General features: G+C 42.7%; 1 protein-coding gene across 1 annotated transcript; it reads left to right on the top strand.

Moving 5' to 3' along the window:
- The first annotated feature begins 256 nt into the window (after positions 1 to 256).
- eif2ak4 (eukaryotic translation initiation factor 2 alpha kinase 4) lies at positions 257 to 23,398 on the top strand. Its single transcript, XM_061063617.1, has 39 exons — positions 257 to 579; positions 675 to 790; positions 1,759 to 1,861; positions 2,016 to 2,189; positions 2,285 to 2,365; positions 2,455 to 2,600; positions 2,697 to 2,797; positions 2,901 to 3,058; positions 3,157 to 3,695; positions 4,435 to 4,550; positions 4,935 to 5,089; positions 5,177 to 5,625; positions 5,708 to 5,780; positions 5,864 to 5,950; positions 6,033 to 6,155; positions 6,346 to 6,450; positions 6,641 to 6,704; positions 6,801 to 6,880; positions 6,968 to 7,069; positions 7,146 to 7,196; positions 7,287 to 7,523; positions 8,151 to 8,226; positions 8,549 to 8,670; positions 9,004 to 9,053; positions 9,367 to 9,535; positions 10,129 to 10,245; positions 10,387 to 10,452; positions 10,565 to 10,735; positions 10,819 to 10,953; positions 11,172 to 11,279; positions 11,675 to 11,803; positions 14,684 to 14,770; positions 15,692 to 15,804; positions 15,896 to 15,954; positions 16,426 to 16,526; positions 17,329 to 17,397; positions 19,364 to 19,408; positions 20,277 to 20,392; positions 22,967 to 23,398. The coding sequence occupies exons 1-39, from the start codon at positions 451 to 453 to the stop codon at positions 23,022 to 23,024; spliced, it is 4,980 nt and encodes a 1,659-aa protein (XP_060919600.1). The 5' UTR covers positions 257 to 450; the 3' UTR covers positions 23,025 to 23,398.
- Positions 23,399 to 23,460: the final 62 nt, after the last annotated feature.

Below are 23,460 nucleotides of genomic sequence, written 5' to 3'. Positions count from 1 at the left end.
GTTTTATACGAAATAGGAGAACATTCACATTGACTTCCTCTCGTGTAAACTTATTTCATTCTGTGCTATATTGACTGAAGTCTTCCACCACTGGCTGACTCTCAGTAGCATGATTGTCACAGATCGTCCCAGTATCAGTAAATGATCATTTCTGCCCTCTATAGGTCATTTTTGAAATAGCAACGTGATGACGTTTCATTTGCGACACGCATGCAGCAGCCATGCGCCAGTAACAGCGTTGTTATGGTCGGCTCCATTTATAAGTTGAGTTTTACTCTCTAAATGCAACGGTAAGGTAGTTATGCGTCACAAACTTTTGTGTTTTACAAAGTGAGAGAGGAGGAGAAGCTGCCGGCGGAGCGGCGTGCCGAGCGGATCCGCTTCCTGCTTCTGTTTGACGGCTGTGAGTGTGACAGCAGTGAAGTACTGCCATGTAGCCGAGGCAGAAGAATGAGCGATCAGCACACTCCAACAGATGGGACAGATGACCACACTGTCCAGCAGGAAAACGAACTAGAAGCCCTCGCGTCAATCTTCGGAGATGATTTCCTGGATCTGCGGAACAACGATCCATGGAGGGTATGTTAGCAGAACATGTTAGCAGAACTGTGAACTCGATACTGTCCTTAAGGCTACCTGTAATCATTCAAAGTGACCAATCATCACCTCCGCAGGTTAAAAGACCTCCAGAGGTGTACCTCTGCTTGCGACCCAGTGGGCTGAACACCGGGGAGGAATGCTACGTGACCGTCGACCTGCAGGTCAAATGCTCTCCCACATATCCAGATGTGTAAGTACTGATGTTAGGGCCATTACTGCCAAAGTTTTTTTTCTTCTGCTAATTCACAAGATAATATGCATTATTTCAGATGTATATGGACATACCTAACCCTGCTTTCAAAAATTCTGTAAACAAAAAAAGCTGCAAAAAGAAACTGAATGAAACTCTTTTGAATGAGAGTTGATTTGATGCAAAGAATCTCCTCACATGTTTATTTCCCCCCTGCATTCGCTTACAGTTAATAATAAAATAAAAAGAACAGCTCCAAAACATTGAAATTATACACTTGAAAAAGGCGTCTTTATTTTAATTCAATTAAACCCAGGTCTCACAAAAGTTACACCATCATGATTAAACACAACAGGATGTGAAACGGCCTTTAAGTCTAATTTTGTGCCCTGCAAGGGAAGTTGTCTTGTTTTAATTTAAGAGGAAAGCTGTCCAAAGTAATCAAATTCTTCAAAACTAATTTAATATAAAAACCAGCAAGGCCATGATAACACACATTAAAGTCAATCAAAAAAAAAAAGAAAATTACCAAAAGCTTACTATCTGGTCAAAATCATGATCTTGTTCACCGTTCTTATTTGGTCAGATTTCAATCTAAAATGTTGTTGTGACTTTTGATAGTTTATTACATTTTTTGACCCTATGTCTGACCTAAAGACATAATAATAAGAAAAAACACAATTTTGCTCAAACTTGCATGTTCTATACACAAAAGCAGAATAAGACAAGGCCAAAAAACACCTTCACAACGAAACCAATACTGGGATTTTTTTCACTAGTTAGTACCCAAGTCTGCTTGTAGCCTGAAAACCATTCGTGACCACATGGAGTTTTTAAAAAAGATGCTTCCTATTCGCATACCCACTTGGCAAACTGTGGCTTCTAAAATTCCAGGACAACAGTCACATGCTCCTGATTGTAATCTAGGCACAGCCATTACAAAGATGTCCTTTATGCTGTGTCAACAGGCCTCCAGAGCTGGAGCTGAAAAATGCCAAAGGCTTGTCAAACGAAGCCCTCCAGAACCTGCAGACTGAACTCACCAAACTTGCAGCAGTACGATGTGGAGAGGTGAGAACAGACACATGGACACACACACACACACACACACACACACACACACACACACACACACACACACACACACACACACACACACACACACACACTCACACTCACACTCACATAAACTGACTTGATTAAGCATTCTTACCTGTCTCTCTAGGTGATGATTTATGAGCTGGCCGACCACATCCAGGGCTTCTTGAGTGAACACAACAAGCCTCCGCCGAGCTCCTTCCATGAGGAGATGCTGAAGAACCAGCGGAGGCAGCAGGAGAAACGAGACCAGGAGGAGCAGCAGAGGATGGACCAGAGGCGCAGGCAGGAGGAGGAGATGGTAAGGATGTGAGACAACTAGGCATTCCTGCTGCATGTGTTTTATTATGAGAGTTGTGGATGACCAAAGATTTTTTTTTTTAAATTAATTTGTAGGAAAAAGAGATCATAGCTGAAATCCAAAGAAGAGAGGAGGAGAAACGAGAGGAAAAGCGAAGGAAGGAGATAGCCAAACAGGTGTCTTTATTGCACAAATCCTACTGATCTCCAAAGAAAAGCACAGTTCATGTCTGTCATTTACCGTTTCTATTGCATTACATTGACAGGAGCGCCTTGAGAGTATGGAGCAGCCAGTCTCTGCTAACTTGTTAGGGAAGAGCCCGCCCAGCCCGAGTGGAGTTCCTCCTGAATTGACTGAAGCCAGGAAAATGGTTGCTAATCGGCGTCGGACTACCTCCAACTCACGCCACAAGTACACAGCCAACCAACCACTTAATGCTTCTTTTATTAAATACCCATTGAGAGACTCTTAGAGCTGTAATTTTTTTTTTTTTAATTTTTTTTTTAGGCGTGATACGGTCAATGAAGAGAACCAGCGCGCGCAGGAGCTTCTTCACTTCAACAGCAGCACTTTTGGAGAACTTGTCGTGCACAGAGGGAAGCTTTTAGGTGAGAGCAAGTGAACATGCCGCCTCCAGTCCAGTGCAAGAGTCGATTCATCCGCCAGACTTATCTGTTTCAACGTGAGTGTCTGCGTTCCTGAATGTGACAGGTGAAAGCCAGAGGCTCCGCCGAAGCGTTTATAACGGATTTGAGGCGAACTCTGGAGACTTTGCCGTGATCTACGAGTGGTCGCTGCGCTGGAACAGGAAGATGGGCAAGTTCTACACCAGCCAGGAGAAAGGAAGGATTGACAACTGCAAGAAGCAGGCAAGTAGTGAAGGAAGCAGTTATTCCAATTATCGATCTAGCTGTGAAATTATTCATGTCTGTTTTTATTGTCCACCTGCACATCTGTTTCTGTTCAGATTCATGCAGCAGAAAACGAGTTCAACTCGCTCCTGCGGCTGGATCACCCAAACCTGGTTCACTACATGGCTCTGAGCTCCACAGAGAAGGAGGACTGCCTGGTGGTAAACATGTTGGTGGAGCACATGGCTGGCACCAACCTGAACCAGAGCCTGATCGCTCAGAGTCCTGTTCCTCTGGATAAACTGGTCCAGTACACGGCCCAGCTTCTGGCCGCCCTCGACTACCTCCACTCTAACTCTGTGGTTCACAAACAGCTGGGCGCCTCCAGCGTGCTGCTGGACTCCGAGGGAAACGTTCGATTGACGGATTACAGTCTATCAAAGAGGTTCGCTGACATGTGCAAAGAAGACATTTTCGAGCAGGCACACGTGCGATTCTCAGAGGACACAGCTATGCCGACCAAAACGGGAAAGAAAGGGGACGTGTGGAACTTGGGGCTGATGCTGCTGGCTCTGAGTCAGGGTAAGGAGGTGAAGGAGTATCCAGTGACGGTGCCCACCAGCCTGCCTGCAGACTTCCAGGACTTCCTCCACAAGTATGTTTGGACGTACACCTTACCTGCTGCCATTGAAGGATACCATTACGTTTTTTTTATTATAACAGTGCTGAATATGTTTCTTTTAGATTTTTATGTTTGGGCTTTCTTTATTGTAGAGATAGGACAGTGGATAGAGTCCGAAATCAGGGAGAGACAGAGTAGGGAACGACATGTGGGAAAGCAACCACGGGTTGGATTCGAGCCTGGGCCGCCCGCTTGGAGGACTATAGCCTCTGTACATGGGGAGCGTCTACTAAACACTACACTACTGGCGCCCCAGTGCTGAATATGTTTCAAATGACACAGCAGCATTTTACACGTCTGCTTTAATTTCTTCCCGCAAATTCTTATCACAAGTTTCACCACGCTGTGAAGATTTATGTCTTTATTTCTATCAGTCATACCATCATTGTTGGACACATGTTAGGTTCATCAAAGTAGGGCTGCAATTTAAAATGTAACATGTAACTTATTTGTCAAAGTAGACATTTATTTTTGATCTGCAACACATCAGAAACAGTAAAAATCCCAGGTGACATCATCAACTGTCTTTTTTTTGCCATACCATCCAAAACTCTAAAATGTTCAATACACTATAATGTGATTTGTTCTAGTGTTGTCTGTAGAGCACCATTCAATGCTGGATTAGCATAAAGGACTAGATTTTTCCATCTCATCCCATGAGTTCACTGCACTATCAAACTGTCCTCTCTCTTTCTCACGTGTCTTTGTACAGGTGTGTGTGTCTGATTGACGCTGAACGCTGGACAACACAGCAGCTGTTGGAACACTCCTTCCTCAAGCCCCCGTCACCTAAAAACCTGCCGCAGTACCAGGATAACAGCCCAGAAGGTGACAGACAAATCCTTGTGTAATGTGTTTAAATGAGGGGGGAGTATATTCGTAACATCTTTTTAAAGGCAAGTACAACATCATGGTTGAATAAACCTGAACAGCAAGTCAACTGTTCAGTTTAAGTGAGGCAGTCTTTGATTTTTAAAAAAAATCTTTAAATCTAAAAGATTTATGAGAATGGGGAAATATAGAAATCATTTTCAAATTTCTTATTTCGGCCAAACAATGGGGGGAAAAAAGTGTCAACCAGATGTGAAAGTTTACTGTTAAGAAGGTGAAGCATCATTACTTTCTTCCAGCACTTATTCCACAAGTATTTATTTTATTTCTGATTTCACAACTGGACAGCCAAATATCTTACCATGTTTTCTGTCATTGCAGATCTGGCTGAAGACTTTGCGTCTTCAGTCATCCCACAGAGTCACATCCTCAACGCTCCCTTCATCGCCGGGGTGCAGAGGCAGTTTTCTCGCTACTTCGATGAGTTTGAGGAGCTCCAGCATCTTGGAAAAGGAGCTTTCGGTGCTGTGATTAAGGTAGGATTTGACCTCAGGCTAGCAGGAAAGCGGGAGCGGTTATTTCTTCATGTCTTACTTTGCTCTTTCATTTGAACTCTCCCCCAGGTCCAGAATAAACTCGACGGATGTTACTATGCTGTGAAGCGCATCCAGGTCAACCCTGCCAGCAAACAGTTCAGGCGGATCAAAGGCGAGGTGACGCTGCTCTCGCGCCTAAACCATGAGAATATCGTCCGCTACTACAATGCGTGGATCGAGCGGCACGAGACGCACGAGGCGCAGTCCGGGGGAGACTTGAGCAACACCACTGACAGCTCTGTGCAGTGGAGCCCCGCCCACAAATCTCCTCGGCATAAAGAGTGTGCGCGGCACATCAACGAGCTCGGCCTGCCTGATGACGTGGAGGACATTGCCCCGCCTCCTGCCCTGTCCAGCTCGGTGGAATGGTCCACCTCCATAGAGAGGTCCTCCAGCGCCAAATGTAGCAGACACCAGTCTAGCGATGAAGAGGATGATGATGATGATGAGGAAGATGTGTTTGGGGCCTCATTTTTGTATGTGTTTAATATTTTTACGTGGTAGTTTGTCCATTAAGACTTTCTCCTCCACAAACTCATACTTTCTTCTTGCTTCTAGGCCATCAGACAGTGATTCAGGAAGTGACATCATCTTTGACAATGGCGATGAAAGCACAGATGATTTGTCAGAGGTTTGTGTATTTATTCATCATATTTTATTCCCCTGTTGTTGTTTGTTCTGTCAAGGTCATGAACGTGGTGTGTCCTCTCACAGGTTGAGCCGAGCAAAAGACAGACAACTGAAACAGACACCACAGAGTCGGATGGATCTCTGCTCATCGCACATCACCTGTACATACAAGTAAGCCTCCCTGTAATGCTCACTTTTAACCACTAGAGGGCCCCAGCCTCACCTCGTAATGCCTGCGTTCTCTTCCTGACAGATGGAATACTGTGAAAAAAGCACGTTAAGAGACACCATTGATCAAGGTCTGCACCAGGATCAAAATCGTTTGTGGAGACTTTTCAGGGAGATACTGGACGGCATTGCTTACATCCACGAGCAGGTTTTTTATTTGTGTGTTTTAATTGTTTCAATTTCTACCCTACTTACCCCTATTTTCAAGTAAACCAGCCTCAAAACCGTCCCATAATGACACGGGTCAAACTAGACTTTCATTATTAACATTTGTTCTCGTACCAAGTTAAGCAATGGTTTCACAAGCAGATGTCTTCATCTATATTTGTCTCATTCAGGGAATGATCCACAGGGACCTGAAGCCTGTCAACATTTTCCTTGACTCACAGGACCATGTGAAGATCGGAGACTTTGGCCTAGCTACAGACCACCCTGCTAATGTGGTACGCATTGCCCTAATGTGCAGTTAACAGCTTCAACCTGTGGAGTTTTTCCAGAGGTCTTAATTTCAAACTTTGAATCACTGCAGCTGTGTCTTATTTCTGGGAAAACAACAGTCATTTACCACTTGTATAATTCATGCATGGTGTGTAGATGCTATGAACGTGTGAACAAACCGTTTCTGTCTCTCAGGCTGCAGGTAAATTTGAGGTGGAGGAGAGCGGCTCAGCAGTGATGCCCAAACCAGACCCTGCAGGTACAGAGGGTTGGACAACATTCACATGATTTTTGTGTTGTCTGATATTCTTTCTTTCCTCACGCTTTGTGTGGCATTTGCTTCACCAATCCACAGGTAACATGACAGGCATGGTTGGCACTGCCCTCTATGTAAGTCCGGAGGTTCAAGGAAACACCAAAGCTACCTACAACCAAGTAAGAGTTCAAATTATGAGTGTAATTTAAGGGTCTTACCGCTGAGTTTTAAAGTGTGTGGTATTCATCCTTTCTTTCCCTCCTCAGAAAGTTGACCTGTTCAGCCTGGGGATCATCCTGTTTGAGATGTCCTACCACCCCATGACAACGGGGGCAGAGCGTATTTCTGTCCTGAGCCAGCTTCGTGTGGTGCGTTCCAGTTTAGCAGTGTTACTTGGGCACTGTAATTCTTTGTGGTACTAAGATGTCTCTTTTCCCGTTGCAGGAGCCGACCATCTTCCCGGAGAACTATACTGCGTATGAGCAAGGAACACAGGTTGGTACACTGCTGCAGAGGATTTCTTTTTTTTTTTCCCCCTCAGTGTTTCAACAATAGACAAATCTCTGTGTTCTTTGTTTCTGTCAGAGAAAAGTGATCCAGTGGCTGTTGAACCACGACCCTGCACTGCGGCCCACTGCCCAGGAGCTGCTGAAGAGTGAACTGCTACCTCCACCTCAGCTGGAGGATTCGGAGCTGCACGAGGTGCTGCACCACACGATGGCCAATATCAATGGCAAAGCGTACCGCACCATGGTGGGGCAGTTGTTTGCTCAGAACCCCTCTCCTGTCATGGACTACACCTACGACATTGACCTACACAAGGTATGGATACTGATTAAGCTGAACTTGTTGTACCAGTGTTTTTTGCTGTCTACACAGGACGGGAACAAGTGTTAACATATGTTGTAAGTAAAGTATTCAAATTTATTGAGAATGATCACATCTTGGTTGTTGGTACAGATCTGACTTTTTTTAGCCTAAGTGAAACATTAATGGCCATATTTAATAAATATGTTAGCCATATTTTCACAAAAAATAAAACAATAAATATACAAGGATTTAAAGTATTTTGGGTGATTGGGCCCTATATTATTTACAATCTATATTAACAATGTTGTTTCTTTACGCGGACGATATTGTTTTATTTGTACCCTTTTTGTTTGTTTTGATTTGTATCTCGACATCATTGTAAATTAGGGAAACCTCAATGATTTTCGAAACTTAAATAAAGGTTTGAAATGATTGGTGTAATGTAAGCGTAAAGCTGTGGTCAAAAAGTTGTTCCCCACTCCACCTTAAGATGTCACTGCAGACATATGAATGCCTGTACTGACCCCTCTGTGCAGCTTCTCTCATCTGGTCTGTGTAAGGGTCCAGCAGGAGGCCTGTAAGTGCTTAATCTATGTCTCCTGATCCCTAACAGAGGCTGCTTGTTTGCTCTCCCTGCAGGGCAGCTTCAGCTTCAACGGTGCCAAATTGCAGCAGTATGTGCATGAAACAATCACCAGGATCTTCAAGAAGCACGGTGAGTACAATATGCTTGTCTGGTGCGTGTCAGCGTGAGCCTTTGTTGACCCTCCTCTTCCAACTGCTTGGACTCCTGACCTGCTGTAGGCTCTGTTTTTAAGGGACCCCAACATCTGCTTCAGTGAGTGGCAGCTAAACAATGAGCACACTGTTTTTTTCTGTGCAGGTGGTGGGTCTATTTTTGTGCACTTTTGCTGATGATGTCCAGCTGCTCTTATTTGTTTATGCTCAGTGTGTATCTGCTCACACACATTTTTTTAATGGTGAGGGTTATGTTATCTTATGCAGATGTAGCAGTAACGTGTTATGTTTGTTTTCAGGTGCGGTGCGTCTCCAGACACCGCTGCTCCTCCCCAGGAACAGAAAGCTGTATGACAGCAGCGAGCCGGCGTGCTTCATGGACCACAGCGGAATGCTGGTTACTTTGCCCTATGACCTTCGCGTGAGCCTGACACACGTGCACACATAACACACACACACACACACACACACACACACACACACACACACACACACACACACACACACACACACAGGTGTGCATGTCTGCACTCGCACACCAACTCTAATTACACAACTATTTGCATCAGCACATGCAAACACACACATCGTGTGAAGGTGCAATCAGCAGCCGCCTTCAGATCCTGCTACCTCAGGAAACCCCGAGGACTAAATGGTTGTTTCCACTGTGTGATTGATTATAGCCTGGTATGCTCTGACTTCACTGTCATTATGCCAATGCACCTACTTTAACCCGACTGTCTTTTTACTTCAGATGGCGTTTGCAAGATTCATCGCTCGCAACAATATAACCAATCTGAAGAGGTAAAGTTCATAAATTGATTCTACTGATGGTGATGCCCTAAATTCTGTTACATCCTTTGTAACCTTTAACCTTTGTACATCAAGGATCTCTCATTTTTATGGTAACAATCAGGAAGGGTTTGTGATATTATTTGACAGGATCATTGAATTTTTCACATTACATATTTGAATCTCTAAGCCCAACAGCTTCAGCTACATCATTAGTAGGCCTGGTTGATATGAGTTGACTGAAAACAGACCATGCATGTTGAGAATAACCACCTCTGCTTTCTGTTGTCAAACCGTCTCTGTTTTTCTCTTGATCTTCCCCCAGGTATAGCATTGAACGTGTATTCCGGCCCAGGAAGCTAGATCGAGCGCACCCGCGGGAGCTTCTGGAGTGTGCCTTTGACATCATCACACCCGTCACTAACAGCCTCCTACCTGACGCCGAGACCATTTACACCATCTCTGAAATAGTCCAGGAATTCCCCGCACTCCAGGTTACACTCACAAACTGCCTGTGTTTTTCTATGATGGAGTGATATGACATTTTTGCCCACATTCCTACAGAGTCGTTTGTTGATGCATGATTGTTCTTTTTCCTGCGGATGCCATCATCCCAACCTGTCCTGTTTTTGTTTTTTCCCTTTTTTTTCGCCCGTTCCTCTTGCATTCCTAACATACCAAAGTATGCGTAAGCCTGACAGATTTACACTGGATTTATTATTTATATAATAAATCTGTTTTGTGCAGCTTGGTCCACTTCCTTCCCTGCCTCCAAGAACAGTACATTTCCTGTCCACATATCCCAGTGCTGCGTCAGTCTCCAGTCGCTGCTTTTGTGCATGTTACATGAACTCGCTGTCCTCTTGTTCATCCTTTTTAATGATAATGTTCCTGGTCCTCTCCCAGCTTTTCTTTGTGTGTGTGAAAGCTTTTAAGAAAATGTGAGTCAGACAGAATGAGAGGGCAGCTGAACACCTCTGTCATTTTTCACTGAGAGGCTCATTGTACAGTAGTGCTCTTGCTTTTGTCTGTAATTGCTGTTGAAAGGGGTTAAAGGTGTGATTGCGTGTGTTTTTGTGGCCCCCAGGAAAGGAACTATAACATTTACCTGAATCACACCAGCTTGTTGAAGGCCATCCTGCTCCACAGTGGAGTCCCAGAGGATAAACTGAGCCAGGCCTCCAACATACTGTGTGACGCCATGGTCAGTGAAGGTCACACGTGCGCCACAGATGTTATCCACATTGCGTGTCTTTTTCTAATATCCTGGCATAAACATATAAAGCAGAAAATACTTCCCAAATATAGCAGCCTTTATATGACTTTCTCTTCTTTTTTGCTCCAGAGTGAAAAGCTGACCAAACGAGAGGTGGAGGCAAAGTTCTGCAACTTCTCACTGTCAACCAACAGCGTAAGTGTCCAACCCGGGTGCATGAGCCCTCTGTAAAAAAAAAAAAAGAATCATTACTGCAGCAGCTCGTTTCTCTCTCGCGTGTAAACACTGAGATCTCTCCTCCGTCCAGTTGCAGACACTGTACAAGTACATAGAACAGAAGGGGGACCTGCAGGGCTTGGCGCCACTGCTGACATCACTCACCAAACAGAAGACCGCTGTCACCCAGCTGGCAAAGCAGGGCCTCAAGGACCTAGAGGAGCTCACCATGCTGCTGCGGAGACTGGGAGTGAAACTGCAGGTGATTTGGATTCTTTTGAATGGATCCTTAAAAATTAGAAGCTTTCCCCCATTTCTTACCCCAATCTTTTTCTTTTTCTCCAGGTGGTGGTCAACTTAGGCTTAGTTTACAAGGTACAGCATCACTCCGGGGTCATCTTCCAATTTGTGGCTTTCATCAGAAAACGAAAGCGAATCGTACCTGATATAGTGGCCGCTGGAGGACGCTACGATCACCTGGTGAGTTTTACTGGCGCTCATTTTCGTGACGAAAAAAAAAAAAAAAAATCTGCTTTTAGAAATGTGGCCAAAAAGCTTTCATTCCACATTTGAATGCGAACCATTTTTTCCCCTTCCATCTGACACATACTGCAGTTCCTCAATCTGCATTTCATTAATTCGACACAATGATTCACTCCACCTGCTGTTTTTATGTGTTTCGCTCTCTGTGCTGTTAGATCCTGGAGTTTCGAGGGCCAGCTTCCACAGTGCCTGTGCCCTCTGCGGTGGGAGCCAGCGTGGCCCTGGACAAAGTGTGTGCTGCTATCGCCAACATGGAGGAGCCAGTGAGAGACACACACACACACACACACACACACTGGGTTCTGAAATTTCTAATTATTGTGATGAAGGAGCAGCAGACAGAGCTGCATATTTAATGATGCCTTATGCGGGAGTCGGCTGCCACACAGCCACTTTTAGAAACATGTTAATAACTATTATGAGTGTTGTGCTTGACGCTGCTGGGTTATTTTTGGAGGGGTATCTTTTTCTGTATTTCATATTGAGAATATGAAACGATGTGCCAAGAAATCAGCATGCAGTGTGAGGGCCGAGAAGAGTAATAAAGAACTAATTTCTTACAAAGCAGTTCTTTTTTTTTAACAGCTCACTGCCTCTTTGTGCTTTTGACAGGTTTTCAACTAAACTGCTTGTTCTTTTTTTTTTTTTTTTTTTATAGCCATCAGTGAGCTCCTGTGATGCGCTGGTGGTGCCCGTGGGGCATTCTTCGATGTCCAGAGCCATCAACGTGGTCCAGAAGTTGTGGAGCGCCGGCGTCCCTGCAGACATCAACTACGATGTCTCACAGGTGAGCGGCCTGCTGACATTAAACGCACAGGATGTAAAATCTTTGTAAAATATGTTTACTGACGATGTATCCAAGTATAATTCACATGAAGTTTTTTATCACAGCAACAGTACGGCAGCTTTCAGTAGCAGCTCCCGCTTCCTTAGGCAGCGGTCTTTGATGTAACATCCGGTGTTTCCTTGGCAACGATAAACATTTCGTGTGGACTTCAAACATAACACAGCAGCGCTTGGAGCGGTCCAATCTTTTAAGTCGGTTGCATTCAATGTCAGCATTTCAGTTTAAGCTGTCATTGGAAAAAGAACACTTTTGAACTAAAAGTGTTTGAACTAAATATCAGACTATGAACGTATACTACAGTATGCTGCTTTTTTTTGTCTACAAATGTGAAATTCATCATGAAAAGCACATACAGTATGCCATGGAATCTAGAATGCTTTTCAAAATGACATTTAAATAAATGATTAGCAGATGATTAATCTCAGCTGAAGGAAGCGATCCCTCGCTGTGGCTTCTGGACCTGCGAAAGGAAGAAACCAGCAGAAGGGACGCATGTGGAGCAGTACAATACAAAAAGAGTAGTTTGTTTTCATACATTCATAATTATGTAACATAAAAAAGCCCTTTATTTTGTTGTTTGACTTACATTTTACATTCCTGAATAGGTGATTTCCTTAACCCCCCCTCTGTCGTTCTTCTCCTGTAGTTGCGTCGTACCACCTACAGAGGGCAACACTAAACTTCCGTTCTTGTAGAAAAAAAAGCTCTAATCTGTCTAAGCAGCAGACTTATCGAGACAGCATCAGAAATAGTAAACATCCCAGAGAATGCGCTGCACTCTGTGGTTTCATTTGAAACAGGCTTGTTTTGGGACAACATGCCACGGAGTCCTGTCTTGCAAGTAATTGACTCTGTCCCCTGTTGAATGAGCTTCCAGTGAAGTGGTTTGATAAGTTTTGGTGATGGAAACTTGAACTGTGATTGGAGCAGTGATTCAAGCTGATGTCAGTCCCCCTTTCATGAGAAGTCATTATCTCCCTGTCCAGAACTCCTGATGCCATGCCTCTGTCACATTCTTCATGTTTATGTGACGAACTGATCTCAGCGCTCGTGTGTTTGTGTGTTGGTGTAAACGCCCTCACTGGCACATTGAAGTGCCCACATTTAAATACTCCTCCTGTTTTTTCCCCTTTAGCTCTTGATAACCCATTGTTTGAACATTTCACTTCTGCAGTGTATAAATGTTTGCTTTAATGGTCTTCATTGTCTTTTGTACTACTGGCACAGGACATAAGCGATTGGCCACCTTCATTTCCCCCCGGAGTTCTTAGAAGCAATTAGCAAAGGTTGGGTTTTGGCTGGAAAAAGCTGCGCTACGTCCAAATTGCCGGCGGTATTTGTGTGTGGTTTTTGTTTATGTATGCAGGTGACGCCTTGACTGGTGGCGAGATGCTGAGAACACCTTGTTCAAACCTCCTCACCCATCTCTCTCTCCCCCTCGCTCGCCTTTCACTTTTTAAAAAAAAAAACCTCTCACATACTGGCTTCTTAACTTGCAGAATCTGGAGACACTTGCACTGCTTTAGCTTTTCTAAGCCAAATATGGCAAAACCTTTTTTCTCTCGTGCCGTCAGCGCCCATCAGCCTCAAGGGAACGGCTTACCTTTGACGTGATTTGTTCTGTCGTTGAGAAAGTTGCAAGAAAAGAGGAAGTCTTAGTGCTTGTGTGATGATGGGGCAAAGACACGCACTCACACTTGTTCATGAAGGGGTTTTTCCTGTAGCATCGTTAGCTCGTCTAGCTGTAGCAGCCAGAGAAGTATCTGGTTGGATTTTATTAGAATAAACTCAGCTTACCCAAACAAACACAAACATACACGCTGTCAGCGTTGGATGCATCACCTGAAGGCAAATGGTTTGTGAGTTTTGGGTCCGTGCACGCTCCTCTCGTTCTAAGAAAAAACCCTACTGCTGCTGTAGAGGAATGTTTGAGGTTAAAGTTGACCTCACTTTGTTAAGTTTTCCAACCTTTGTGCTTCGGCCAAGCGATATCTCAACCATGCCCTTTCCCTTCTCTTTCAGCAACCACATCAAACTCAGTGCAAAAATGGGCAGCCACAGCATGAAGTCAAAAAAGAAAAAAATCCTGTGATGTCATCAAACGTGACTCATGATTCTTTTAGTGTTTCATGGAAGAAAAACACTCAAAACATTTGTGATGGCTGCAGTCTTTCAGCGCTGCAATTTCCATAATTCCATTCAACACTTCCTTCTAAGCTGAACCCATGCGAGCCTTCTGGTTGGCACCGTGAGCTCTATTCAGACTGCAGATTCAAGGTCTAAATGTATATCGTGGCAGGGACAAGGGGGACAAAGTGATCCCTCCCCTCTATGCTGACTTAGGTAGAAGTAACAGAAGCGCTACAGGGGTGAGACTGGATCGGTGGAGCCAGTGGGGAAGAACAGTGCTGTGTGTGTGTGCACGTCTTTAGTGTGTGTGTTTATGTGGAAGTCCTGCTGTGGCTGTGCTCTCTGGTGCTTCCCCAACATGCGAACGCAATTTGAACAGATAACACAGATAAGGACACCTAAATGATGCCGCTGCAAAATCAATATGAATGTCTTAAGGCGTAATGATGGCAGAGCTTGGTTACTTCACTGTTGCTCAATTGCACAATGAAAAGGGCTTTAGCGACAGACCATCAACAAGCCAGTACAACCGGAAATCAAACAGTGAATGGTCCATGTGTGCAGCTGTAAAATCTCAGCTTTCTATTCTTTCTATTTTAAGATACAGACGATGCTATTTGTATGCACTCTTAAATTCCACTCAGATTGTGTATGTGTGTCTTCAGCCTTGTGTCATTTTTGTGTGTGCAGTCTCAGGAGACACTGTTGGAACAGTGCAGGCTTGGCGGCATCAGCTTCATGGTTCTGGTCTCTGACAAGGAGGGAAACTACATGAAGGTAAAGAAACGTCTTGAACAGCGCCTGACTGAAATATCTGCCGGTGGATTTTATTTCCACTGTTTTGTCAGTCGTAAATATGTATCATTACATATTATATATACATATATACATACACATCGCAGTATTTGTTTTCCGATGTACATAAAGAGGAAGACTACTCATTACAGAACATATTACCGGTAATCCAAAAAACAATGCTTTGAGTTTATTTTTAGCAGTTTTCATCCCGTAGTTTGTTTGATTTCGAGCACTCTGATTTTCAGCACTGCCTGTAGCACATGCAGAGCTTCAAACATAAGCAGGCGGTGGTCTTCATTCAAGCAAAAATTGAACATATTGTGTCATATATTTTTATTATGTTACATCTTCTTTTATACAGTTAATTTTTTTTAATAAAGCATCAGAAATTGTCATCTTCGTTCAAGCACAAAATTCTTTTTTTTTCTGCTGCCTCATCATTCATCTGTAGAATTTTGTCGCTTACAATCTAACGAAGGGGCTCAGCCTCTTGAAATGCAATCACATCTGAAGTACAGTGAAAAATGCTACAAATTAGTGCTGCCGGATAGCCTAGCGATTTGGTCCCGCCCTGTGGACAGAGGCTGTTTTATTACCAGGGTTCAAGTCAGACCGGTGGCCTCTTTCTCACAAATCAATAATGATTGATTGTGTCAATCCCAACTCTCTCTCCTGATTTCACGCTCTATCCCCTGTCCTATCAAATCAATGCATAAAAGCCGAATAATAAACCTTTAAACAAATGCTCTAAATTAGGCATCACTACATTCTTTTTACATACTGTAAGAAGACATTTTTTCTGTGATTAGCATTTCTGATCATGATGCTCTTTGTAAAAACAGAGAGATCAGGGAACGGTTGTATAGAGCCGCACATGTTTAACTCATTATCTGTCTCCAGGTCAAATCCTTTGAGAAGGACAGACAGTCCGAGAAAAGAATTCCCGAGTCGGACTTGGTGGACCAAATCGTTCAGAAATGTCGGACCAAATTCTTTGAGGACAGAAACATCAGGTAAAGACGTTTGGGTTGAATGTTCTGCTTTGATATGTGGCTGATGTCAGAGGCTTGTTCTTACATAATGTTGCTCTTCTGGCCCTTTCAGAGAAATGTCTGAAGGCATGTCTCTTCAGAACCCCAAAGGATCGCTGCTCAGCACCACAGGTACTGTCTCCAGTCTGGTCTGATTAAACAGCTTCAACTTCATATTTGTAACCTTTTAAATTCTCAGTGCAGCATGAAACAGACGCACCTCTGTTTTTATACAGTCGTCTTTTGAGTCCACCATAGTTCTGCATGCAATAAACAAGCAGAGTTATGAGACAGATGATTGGTATCTATGTTTGATCAGCAGTGTATGACTGAATCCAGTGTTACCTTTTCACTTCTGGTATTTAACTCAGTTATTAACTCAGTGACGCAGCGCTACACAAGTGGAAGTGTTACATTTCACACCGTTTCTGGCATGCACACTGAGAGCAACCAGACAGTTTCAATTGAAGTAAATGAAAGTTTAAACAAGCTGTTTTTTCACAGTCGCCTCATTGGAGAGTATAAATGTGAGATCATGTGATTATCGAGACTTTTAATTTAAGTAATTAAGTGCAGTTAGACCTTTTTTGTTTCTGCTGCAAGGTTCCTCAGAACAGCACGGGAGCAGCAGCACGAACATGAATGTTAACGTCATCAGCCCGGAAAAAGTTTCCGCCAGTGCCAGACGACGCTACGAGATTCAGGTGTGTGACACACACACACACACACACACACACACACACACACACACACACACACACACACACACACACACACACACACACACACACACAGATAGAACAGAACAAATGAAAACAAACATTAGCAGCCTCTTCAGATTGGCTCTTTGGTAATACTGAGAGGAGTGATTTGTTTCTTTCAGATATTCTGTTGTGGTTATTGAAATTAGTTACAAATGTTTTCCATTGAGACTAAAACTGGAGTTTGCATCTGGACCGGCTCATTAAAACATTTCTTTTCAGCCCCACATGTGCACAGAAAACACCATTTGGCAGAGCAGTAGACATTTTGATTTAGTTTTATGAATATGACTAGTAAAACAGCGCAGGTGTTGATTGCAAAGTACGCAGTTCTTCATTGTGGATACAAAGAGAGGACGTGCTTGTCCTTGGCAGCCATACAGGGAGGACTGTGATGCTGGGTAAACAGTGTTTGTAAAATGCTGCATGTGGTGTGATCAGAAAAGTATAAATATTGCCAACAGGTTTGAATGGATGATTTTGCAGATAAACTCATGACTCATGTTGACAACAGAAACAGGGTTTTTTTTTTTTTGATTTGTGTCTCGCGTATCTGCCTTTTACATTTACTGTAAGTGTGGTGATAAAGTGTAGGGAATATCTGCTTAATAAATGATTCCATGTCAACTTGTTCTTTTCCTTGTTCATTTTTGTCATGGGAATAACCAATTTTTCCTCCACCCTTTTCCATCTCTTTCTTTTCTTTCTTGCTTAATTCGTTTCTCTTTAACTCTCTCTTTTTCAGATCCAAACCAGATTACAGTATCTTGGTAGCAATTTGCAGAACAAGAGCAATGACATTGAGGTCCTGGCAGTAAGTCGTTTGTTTGTTTATCCCTCCCATTCCCAGCTTCCCCCTCTCTTTTTTTTTTTTCTTTTTTTTTTTTTTCAGATCTCCCACCTTATCTTTTGAATTCATGTGTAAAATGACAGAGTGAGGAAAGGACTTTTGATAGCTAAAACAGCAAACATCTCTACGGAGCAGGCCTTTTTATAGCCATTTACGTTGTGCTCAAATCCCCTGCTGGAGGTTAGCGTGGCTGTGAATCGGTTCTCGTCGCTACAGAACAATGAACACTAAACAGAAGGCAGCGGGCGTGTCATTACATGGGACGTAAATGGCTGCCATATTGAGTTTATTTGTGGTGGTGTTGTAGATTTATGGCCACATATTCTCAAAGTAAATCAACCCTGCGTGCCTTGTTTACCAAGTCGCTGCATGTTCTAAATACATTTGTCATTGTTGTTGTGGTCTGGACTGCATCAGCAGAGCACGAGTAAATGCAGGTTATTGAAACACAACAGGCATAATCACCTTGAGTCTGGTAAGCAGTTGTACAGGCCTGTGAGTCCTACTTTGTGCCTGTCAGCTGCCTGCTTGTCCTGCAGTTAGACTGAAACACAACAGTACTCATTTTCCAATTTAAACATGATATTAGCTACTTCTCACAGTAAGTGCATAGAGTGCTTTGAGGCATGTGGAGAGCAATCTGAAAATATTATTATAAGTAAGATAAGATAACACTTTATTGTCCGTTTGCATGAAAATGTGTCTTGCATTACAAGCTCAGGAATCCTCACATCACAATCAAATCACATCACACATAAAAGACAGAAAGAAAAAAAAAACAGCACTAAAGGAAGAATGTGCAACTTTTTGATCCAGTAGATGTCGCCCTGGAGCACCAGCATGAAACCAAAACAAACTGCTGTTTTTCGACATCTTCACTATTCTGAAGCCTCCACCTCTCCCCAAGTGACACACCTCCAACCAACAAAGTTGTCCTTTGCTCGAGCTGCAAACCTGTGGTCTGCATCGTTGTGTTAGCAGGCTAATGTTAGCACGCTTTAGTTAGCCCGTAGTTTCACACTGCATGTAAATTGACAGAATGACACAGACAGCGGGACTCGTGTGTCTCACTCATTGTAGACAGTGATGACTCAGAGGATATACTAGATGTCTACTATATTTATGTGTAAAATGTCGCTCATTCTTCCTGTAAAACATCACATTGCAGGAGTGTGAGTATATTAATAATGTAAGGAGATTATCTATAAAAAAAAGTGAAAGTACTCACAGTACACTTACAAAAAGGAAAGGTTTTCAACATTTAGGGAGACAAGGGAAACAAAAATCTTTGAGAAATTCCACCAGGAGCTGGTGAACAAACCGTCTATCGTGGCTGTGTTGGGCTTACAAAGTGTGATAGAGAGCGAGAGACAGTAGAAGTATATAAGTATGACTGATGATATTTGTAACCAGCAAAGGGACTAGGTGAACAACTATTATATTGATTTAAAGTAAGACATGATATTTATAGTTATAGCTGTTGGTCTGGGGCAGGCGAGCTCAAAAATCTTCTAGGGAAGATATATAATAGACACATGTATTAATGGCAGCCTATAGCAACATAAGTAGGGCCTTGTCCAAGCATTAGCCAGCCCCAAGTATAAGCTTTATCAAAAAGGTTGTTTTCAGCCTCCTCTTAAAGGTAAAGAGGGTGTCTGCCTCCCAGACCCAAACTGCTAGATGATTCCAAAGGAGAGGGGCATGATAATTGAAGGCTCTACTTCCCGGTACCACAAGCAGATATTATCCTGAGTTCCAAGAATTGTAAATCCTATTGGGCATCAGCTGTAACCAACTAACCATAGTCATTTCAACTGGTTTATGAAAGCTTTGTTTGGAGGAATTTCTCTATTCCGTCGTGTTCTGTGTGTTTGTCATTTTGGCACCATTGTGTTTTTTTGTATAAACCCGACTTGTTTGTGTCCCACAGGTGGACCTGCAGAAGGAAACTCTGGTCAACTTCCTGTCCCTCGAGGTTGGTTTAATACCCGCTTCATATTTAGAGTGAATTAACGGTCACCTCTATATAAAGACTGGGAGGGAAGAGGGAAGTGGAAAGAACAGGCTCTGGAGGTCAAGTTGCTAGACAGGAAGAGGGGATCCCGTCTGCTTCCTTACGGTCTGATGAGGAGTGCAGTGAGGGAACACCCTCGCCTGAGTCTAACTTCCACTCCCTTAACAAGGCTCGCATATGGAACAGACACGTTGTACAGTTAACAAAACGCATATTATAAGGTGTTAATACTCACATTCCCGACTCCTGAGCAAAGCTGCACACATTTAAAGCTCGCTTCCAAAGAGCAGAAGTTTAAAAAAACACCTTAATTATATTATGCTAAGTAACATAAGGCTGCAAAAAGGACCTTAACACCACACTTATATAAGCAAAGGCCTCTTTTCCAGTACTGAATGGGCCACCTATACAGTCAGCCCCTCATAGCACATGTGTCGGAGAAAACAAAGAAAACATGTGTCAAAGAACAGCCAGGCATGCAGCAAAGGCCTGTTTGAAATATGGCAAATTAGCCAGAGTCACACAAGGAGCCCGAGAAGTCGAAGTCGTAGATAAACGATGTGTACATTCTGCTCTGCCACAATCGACATGCAAAAATAAACTCCAAGGCTGCAGTTACAAAATACATTTATACCTTTTAGAAATACTGTCTTCTGTAATATTCTCACATTAACATTGTGAGGTGTTATGTTGGACGGTCTGACATTTCTTGATGGTAATCATGACTTCTACCGGGCTTTGTTTCATGTCAATGAGCTACTTTTCTATCCTGCATGCATCAATTTGTCCCTCCTCCTGTTTCTGTAACCCTTGCTCTTTGTTTTTCCAGTTTGACAGTGAAGAGCAGTTTAACAGCAGCGTGAAGACCCTGCTGTCTCGTCTCCCCAAGCAGCGCTACCTGAAGTCCATCTGCGATGAGATCCACAATTTAAAAATGGCAAAAAGGTGCGTTTTTGTGCCTTTTGTATGTTTACACGTAATCCTTTACTACGCTGCTGTAATTACTCTTTGACTCCACTACATTTCATGGGTAAATATTGTTTTACAATCCCCATTTTCCCATGCATAGCCGTGCCTTGAGTGTCACATTTTTTTTGCGTTTCAGTTTTTCTTTCCCAAAAGTAAAGAAACAGGAGGAACTGATACTGTAGTGACACTTTCCAAACAAACACCTGTAGAAATCTCTGCAGGACCCCCCCCCCCTGTGTTAGACCCCCAAGATGTCTCTGTTAGCTCGCATGTTTTTATAAACTTCTGAATTTTCTTCTTTTTTCCCTCCTGTTTTAAAGTAGGGAGCGCAACATAACAGCCAGGCCATCCGGTGCCCCAAATTAATTTTTTTAATGAAAACTGATGCAAACGGTGGAAGGCATTAAATGTGATTTTGAAATGGCTTAAAAGATGGACTTCCTTTTAAGGGCAGCTGCCACACCAAGGCTCCGACCGAGCCCACGCAGCCCAGTTGTAACGGTGACAGTCAGTCCTTCAAAGGGAGCTGTTAGATAGATAACTACTGCCTTACAGAGCATCAAATCCTCAGCTGATCCCATTTCCTGAGGTGAAATCTGGAGGAGGATTAGCCTTGTTTGGTCCTCCGATGTCTGTCTCTTAACACCCAACTTGATTGAAACTGCGATTGAAGCAAAGGGGGTGGGAGCTTTATCCATCACTGTGGTTGTGAAAGGACCAGTTAATATTCCCCAGAAGAATGTTCAAAGCTCAGGCTAATTCCTCAGTGTTTTAGCTTCTAGCGTTGTGACGCTTGTGAAAGCCCACAGAGAAACACCCTGTGAGGGATTCAACGGATTTTCTCTTTCATGAATGAGATGGTCACGAAACGAAATCAAAGCTTCTCTTTCTGGCTTCCCGTCTGCCTCGCCAGAGCAGTTGGTTTTAATTTCCTGTTTCTGCTGTGTGTTTGATTTGCCATTTAGAGAGGGGTGGGGCGGGGAGTCTCTGTTGATACATGAGCATCACTGAGGCAACAATGGACATATTCAGTGTGTGTTTTATTGTGTTTGTTTAGTTGTTTTCTCTGAGTGTGGAGGACAGGCAACAGAAGCCAGATGAGTTAAAGAGCTCATGAAGTCACCTGGCTGCTGGAAGACTATAAACTAAACACAGTCTGCGGTCTTTGAGCGTTCCTTTTAGTTGGAACTACATTAGGCATTTGTAAGAGAAAAACTTTGTTTATAACCTGTTTCTCTGAGCAATTTAAACCAGCAGCCATGCTTAGCAGCTCTATGATGCTGCTATAATGCTTTAAGCTAAGTGCTCACTTCAACATGCTAATATGCTCACACTGACACAATGCTAATGCTATGTTAATGTTTAGCTAGTACTATGTTAATCTAGTTGGAACTTCTTTTAATCTGACACTCTAACCAGGCCAAAGTTTCAACTAGATTAACATAGTACTAGCTAAACATCAACATAGCATTAGCATTGTGAGCATGTTAGCATGTTTGTTTATTATTATTTTATCTTCATAAACAAACATGCTAATATCCTCACAAATGTTTAGCTAGTAGGCTACTATGTTAATCTAGTTTAAACTTCGACCTGATTATAGTGTTTGATAAAACAGCCCCGGGGATTATGTGACTTCATGATAGCACTCGATTTTTGAGACGTTCAACCAAAATAAATAAATAAAAATAATTGAACCTCATTGTGGCGTTAAAGAAACTTTTAGGTGATTAAAAAAAAAGCGATTACGCTTCAAAACAATTTGATGTGAAGTGGTAAGAAATACATTTTATTGTGATTTAGTGCTATATAGATACAGCATTAAAGGAAGCTACTATGAAGGCACCCATTGGTTTATGGATCTTTTCATTTTGGACATCACCATTCATTTATTCATTTTAGCCAGAAGTGACCATATAACACACAACCACATCCTAAGACAAACATAGCTTTAGCTCAGTTGAACTCTAAATGGGACAAATACTGTGTATAACAAACAAAAAAAAACATGCTATATTGATGAAGACCTGAAACTAGGGATTAACACCTCAACCTTATTGGTAAAATGTCCCCTGGGACTTTAAATCAATTTAGAAGTAGGGTTGTTTTTTCAGCTTTTAACAGATATTGTATATATTAGCAACTGGTAAAGCCCCCCCACTTCTACAAAAGGTATAGACAATGAATCCACTAATTGATAAGATATTTTATTCTGGCTGACCTTCATTGCTGTCTTTACAGCTACAGTACTTTATGGTTAAATTTTGGAGGGAATCTGGTGGGTAATATTATGTATTAGAGTAATTTTATTGAGTTTGTTTTCACTACTACTCTTGAGTTGTGGATCTTTCTCAGCCACAACATGGAAGCTTTACAGCACTACCAGCCTCTTCAGCTAAAGAAATCTCAGATATGGAAACCCTCCCAGCTGAGTTTTCATTGTTCTGCTTTTCAGATGTCCCCTTTTGGAAGTTTCCATACAGTTTTTTCTTTGTCTTTTTTTATTGTTCTTTTGAACCTTTCTAAGTGACAGATGTTGTCCCCTTGCAGGATGGCTGTGGTGGTCTTGTACAGCTACAAGGACGACTATTACAAGATCCTTATATGAAAACCAAGTGGGGGTTCCAACCTACCTGCCTGGGAGATGTGCCGTTTTTGCTTCTAAACTCAGGAGATTTCTCGAGACTTATTTTTCATCCTTGGACCACAGGAATGTACTTGAACATTGACAGATTCATACCTTTTTGAATATGAAGAGTCGGCACTAAACTCTAAAACTTTCCCCAAACTTTCCAGTGTTGTGTCTTTCTCAAACAAAGTGGGACAAAATATTCACGGGACTTGATTGCCTTAATACAATGGAAGAATTTAACGTGAAATGGCTTTTTAGTGAAGATTATGTGTCATAAATTCAACTATTTTATATTTCTACTCAGCAAAAATATGAATGGTAGAAATAAATTACGTTTTTTCCCACATGGAGCTGTGATTCTGTCTTTTTTTTTAAGTGTATATGTGAGAATAACAAGCAGAACTGTATTTTT

The sequence above is a fragment of the Labrus mixtus genome, chromosome 18 (assembly GCF_963584025.1).
Source record: "Labrus mixtus chromosome 18, fLabMix1.1, whole genome shotgun sequence".
NCBI classification, from domain to species: domain Eukaryota; kingdom Metazoa; phylum Chordata; class Actinopteri; order Labriformes; family Labridae; genus Labrus; species Labrus mixtus.
The sequence above is the reverse complement of the archived record's forward strand: the minus strand, read 5'-3'. Positions and strand labels throughout refer to the sequence as shown.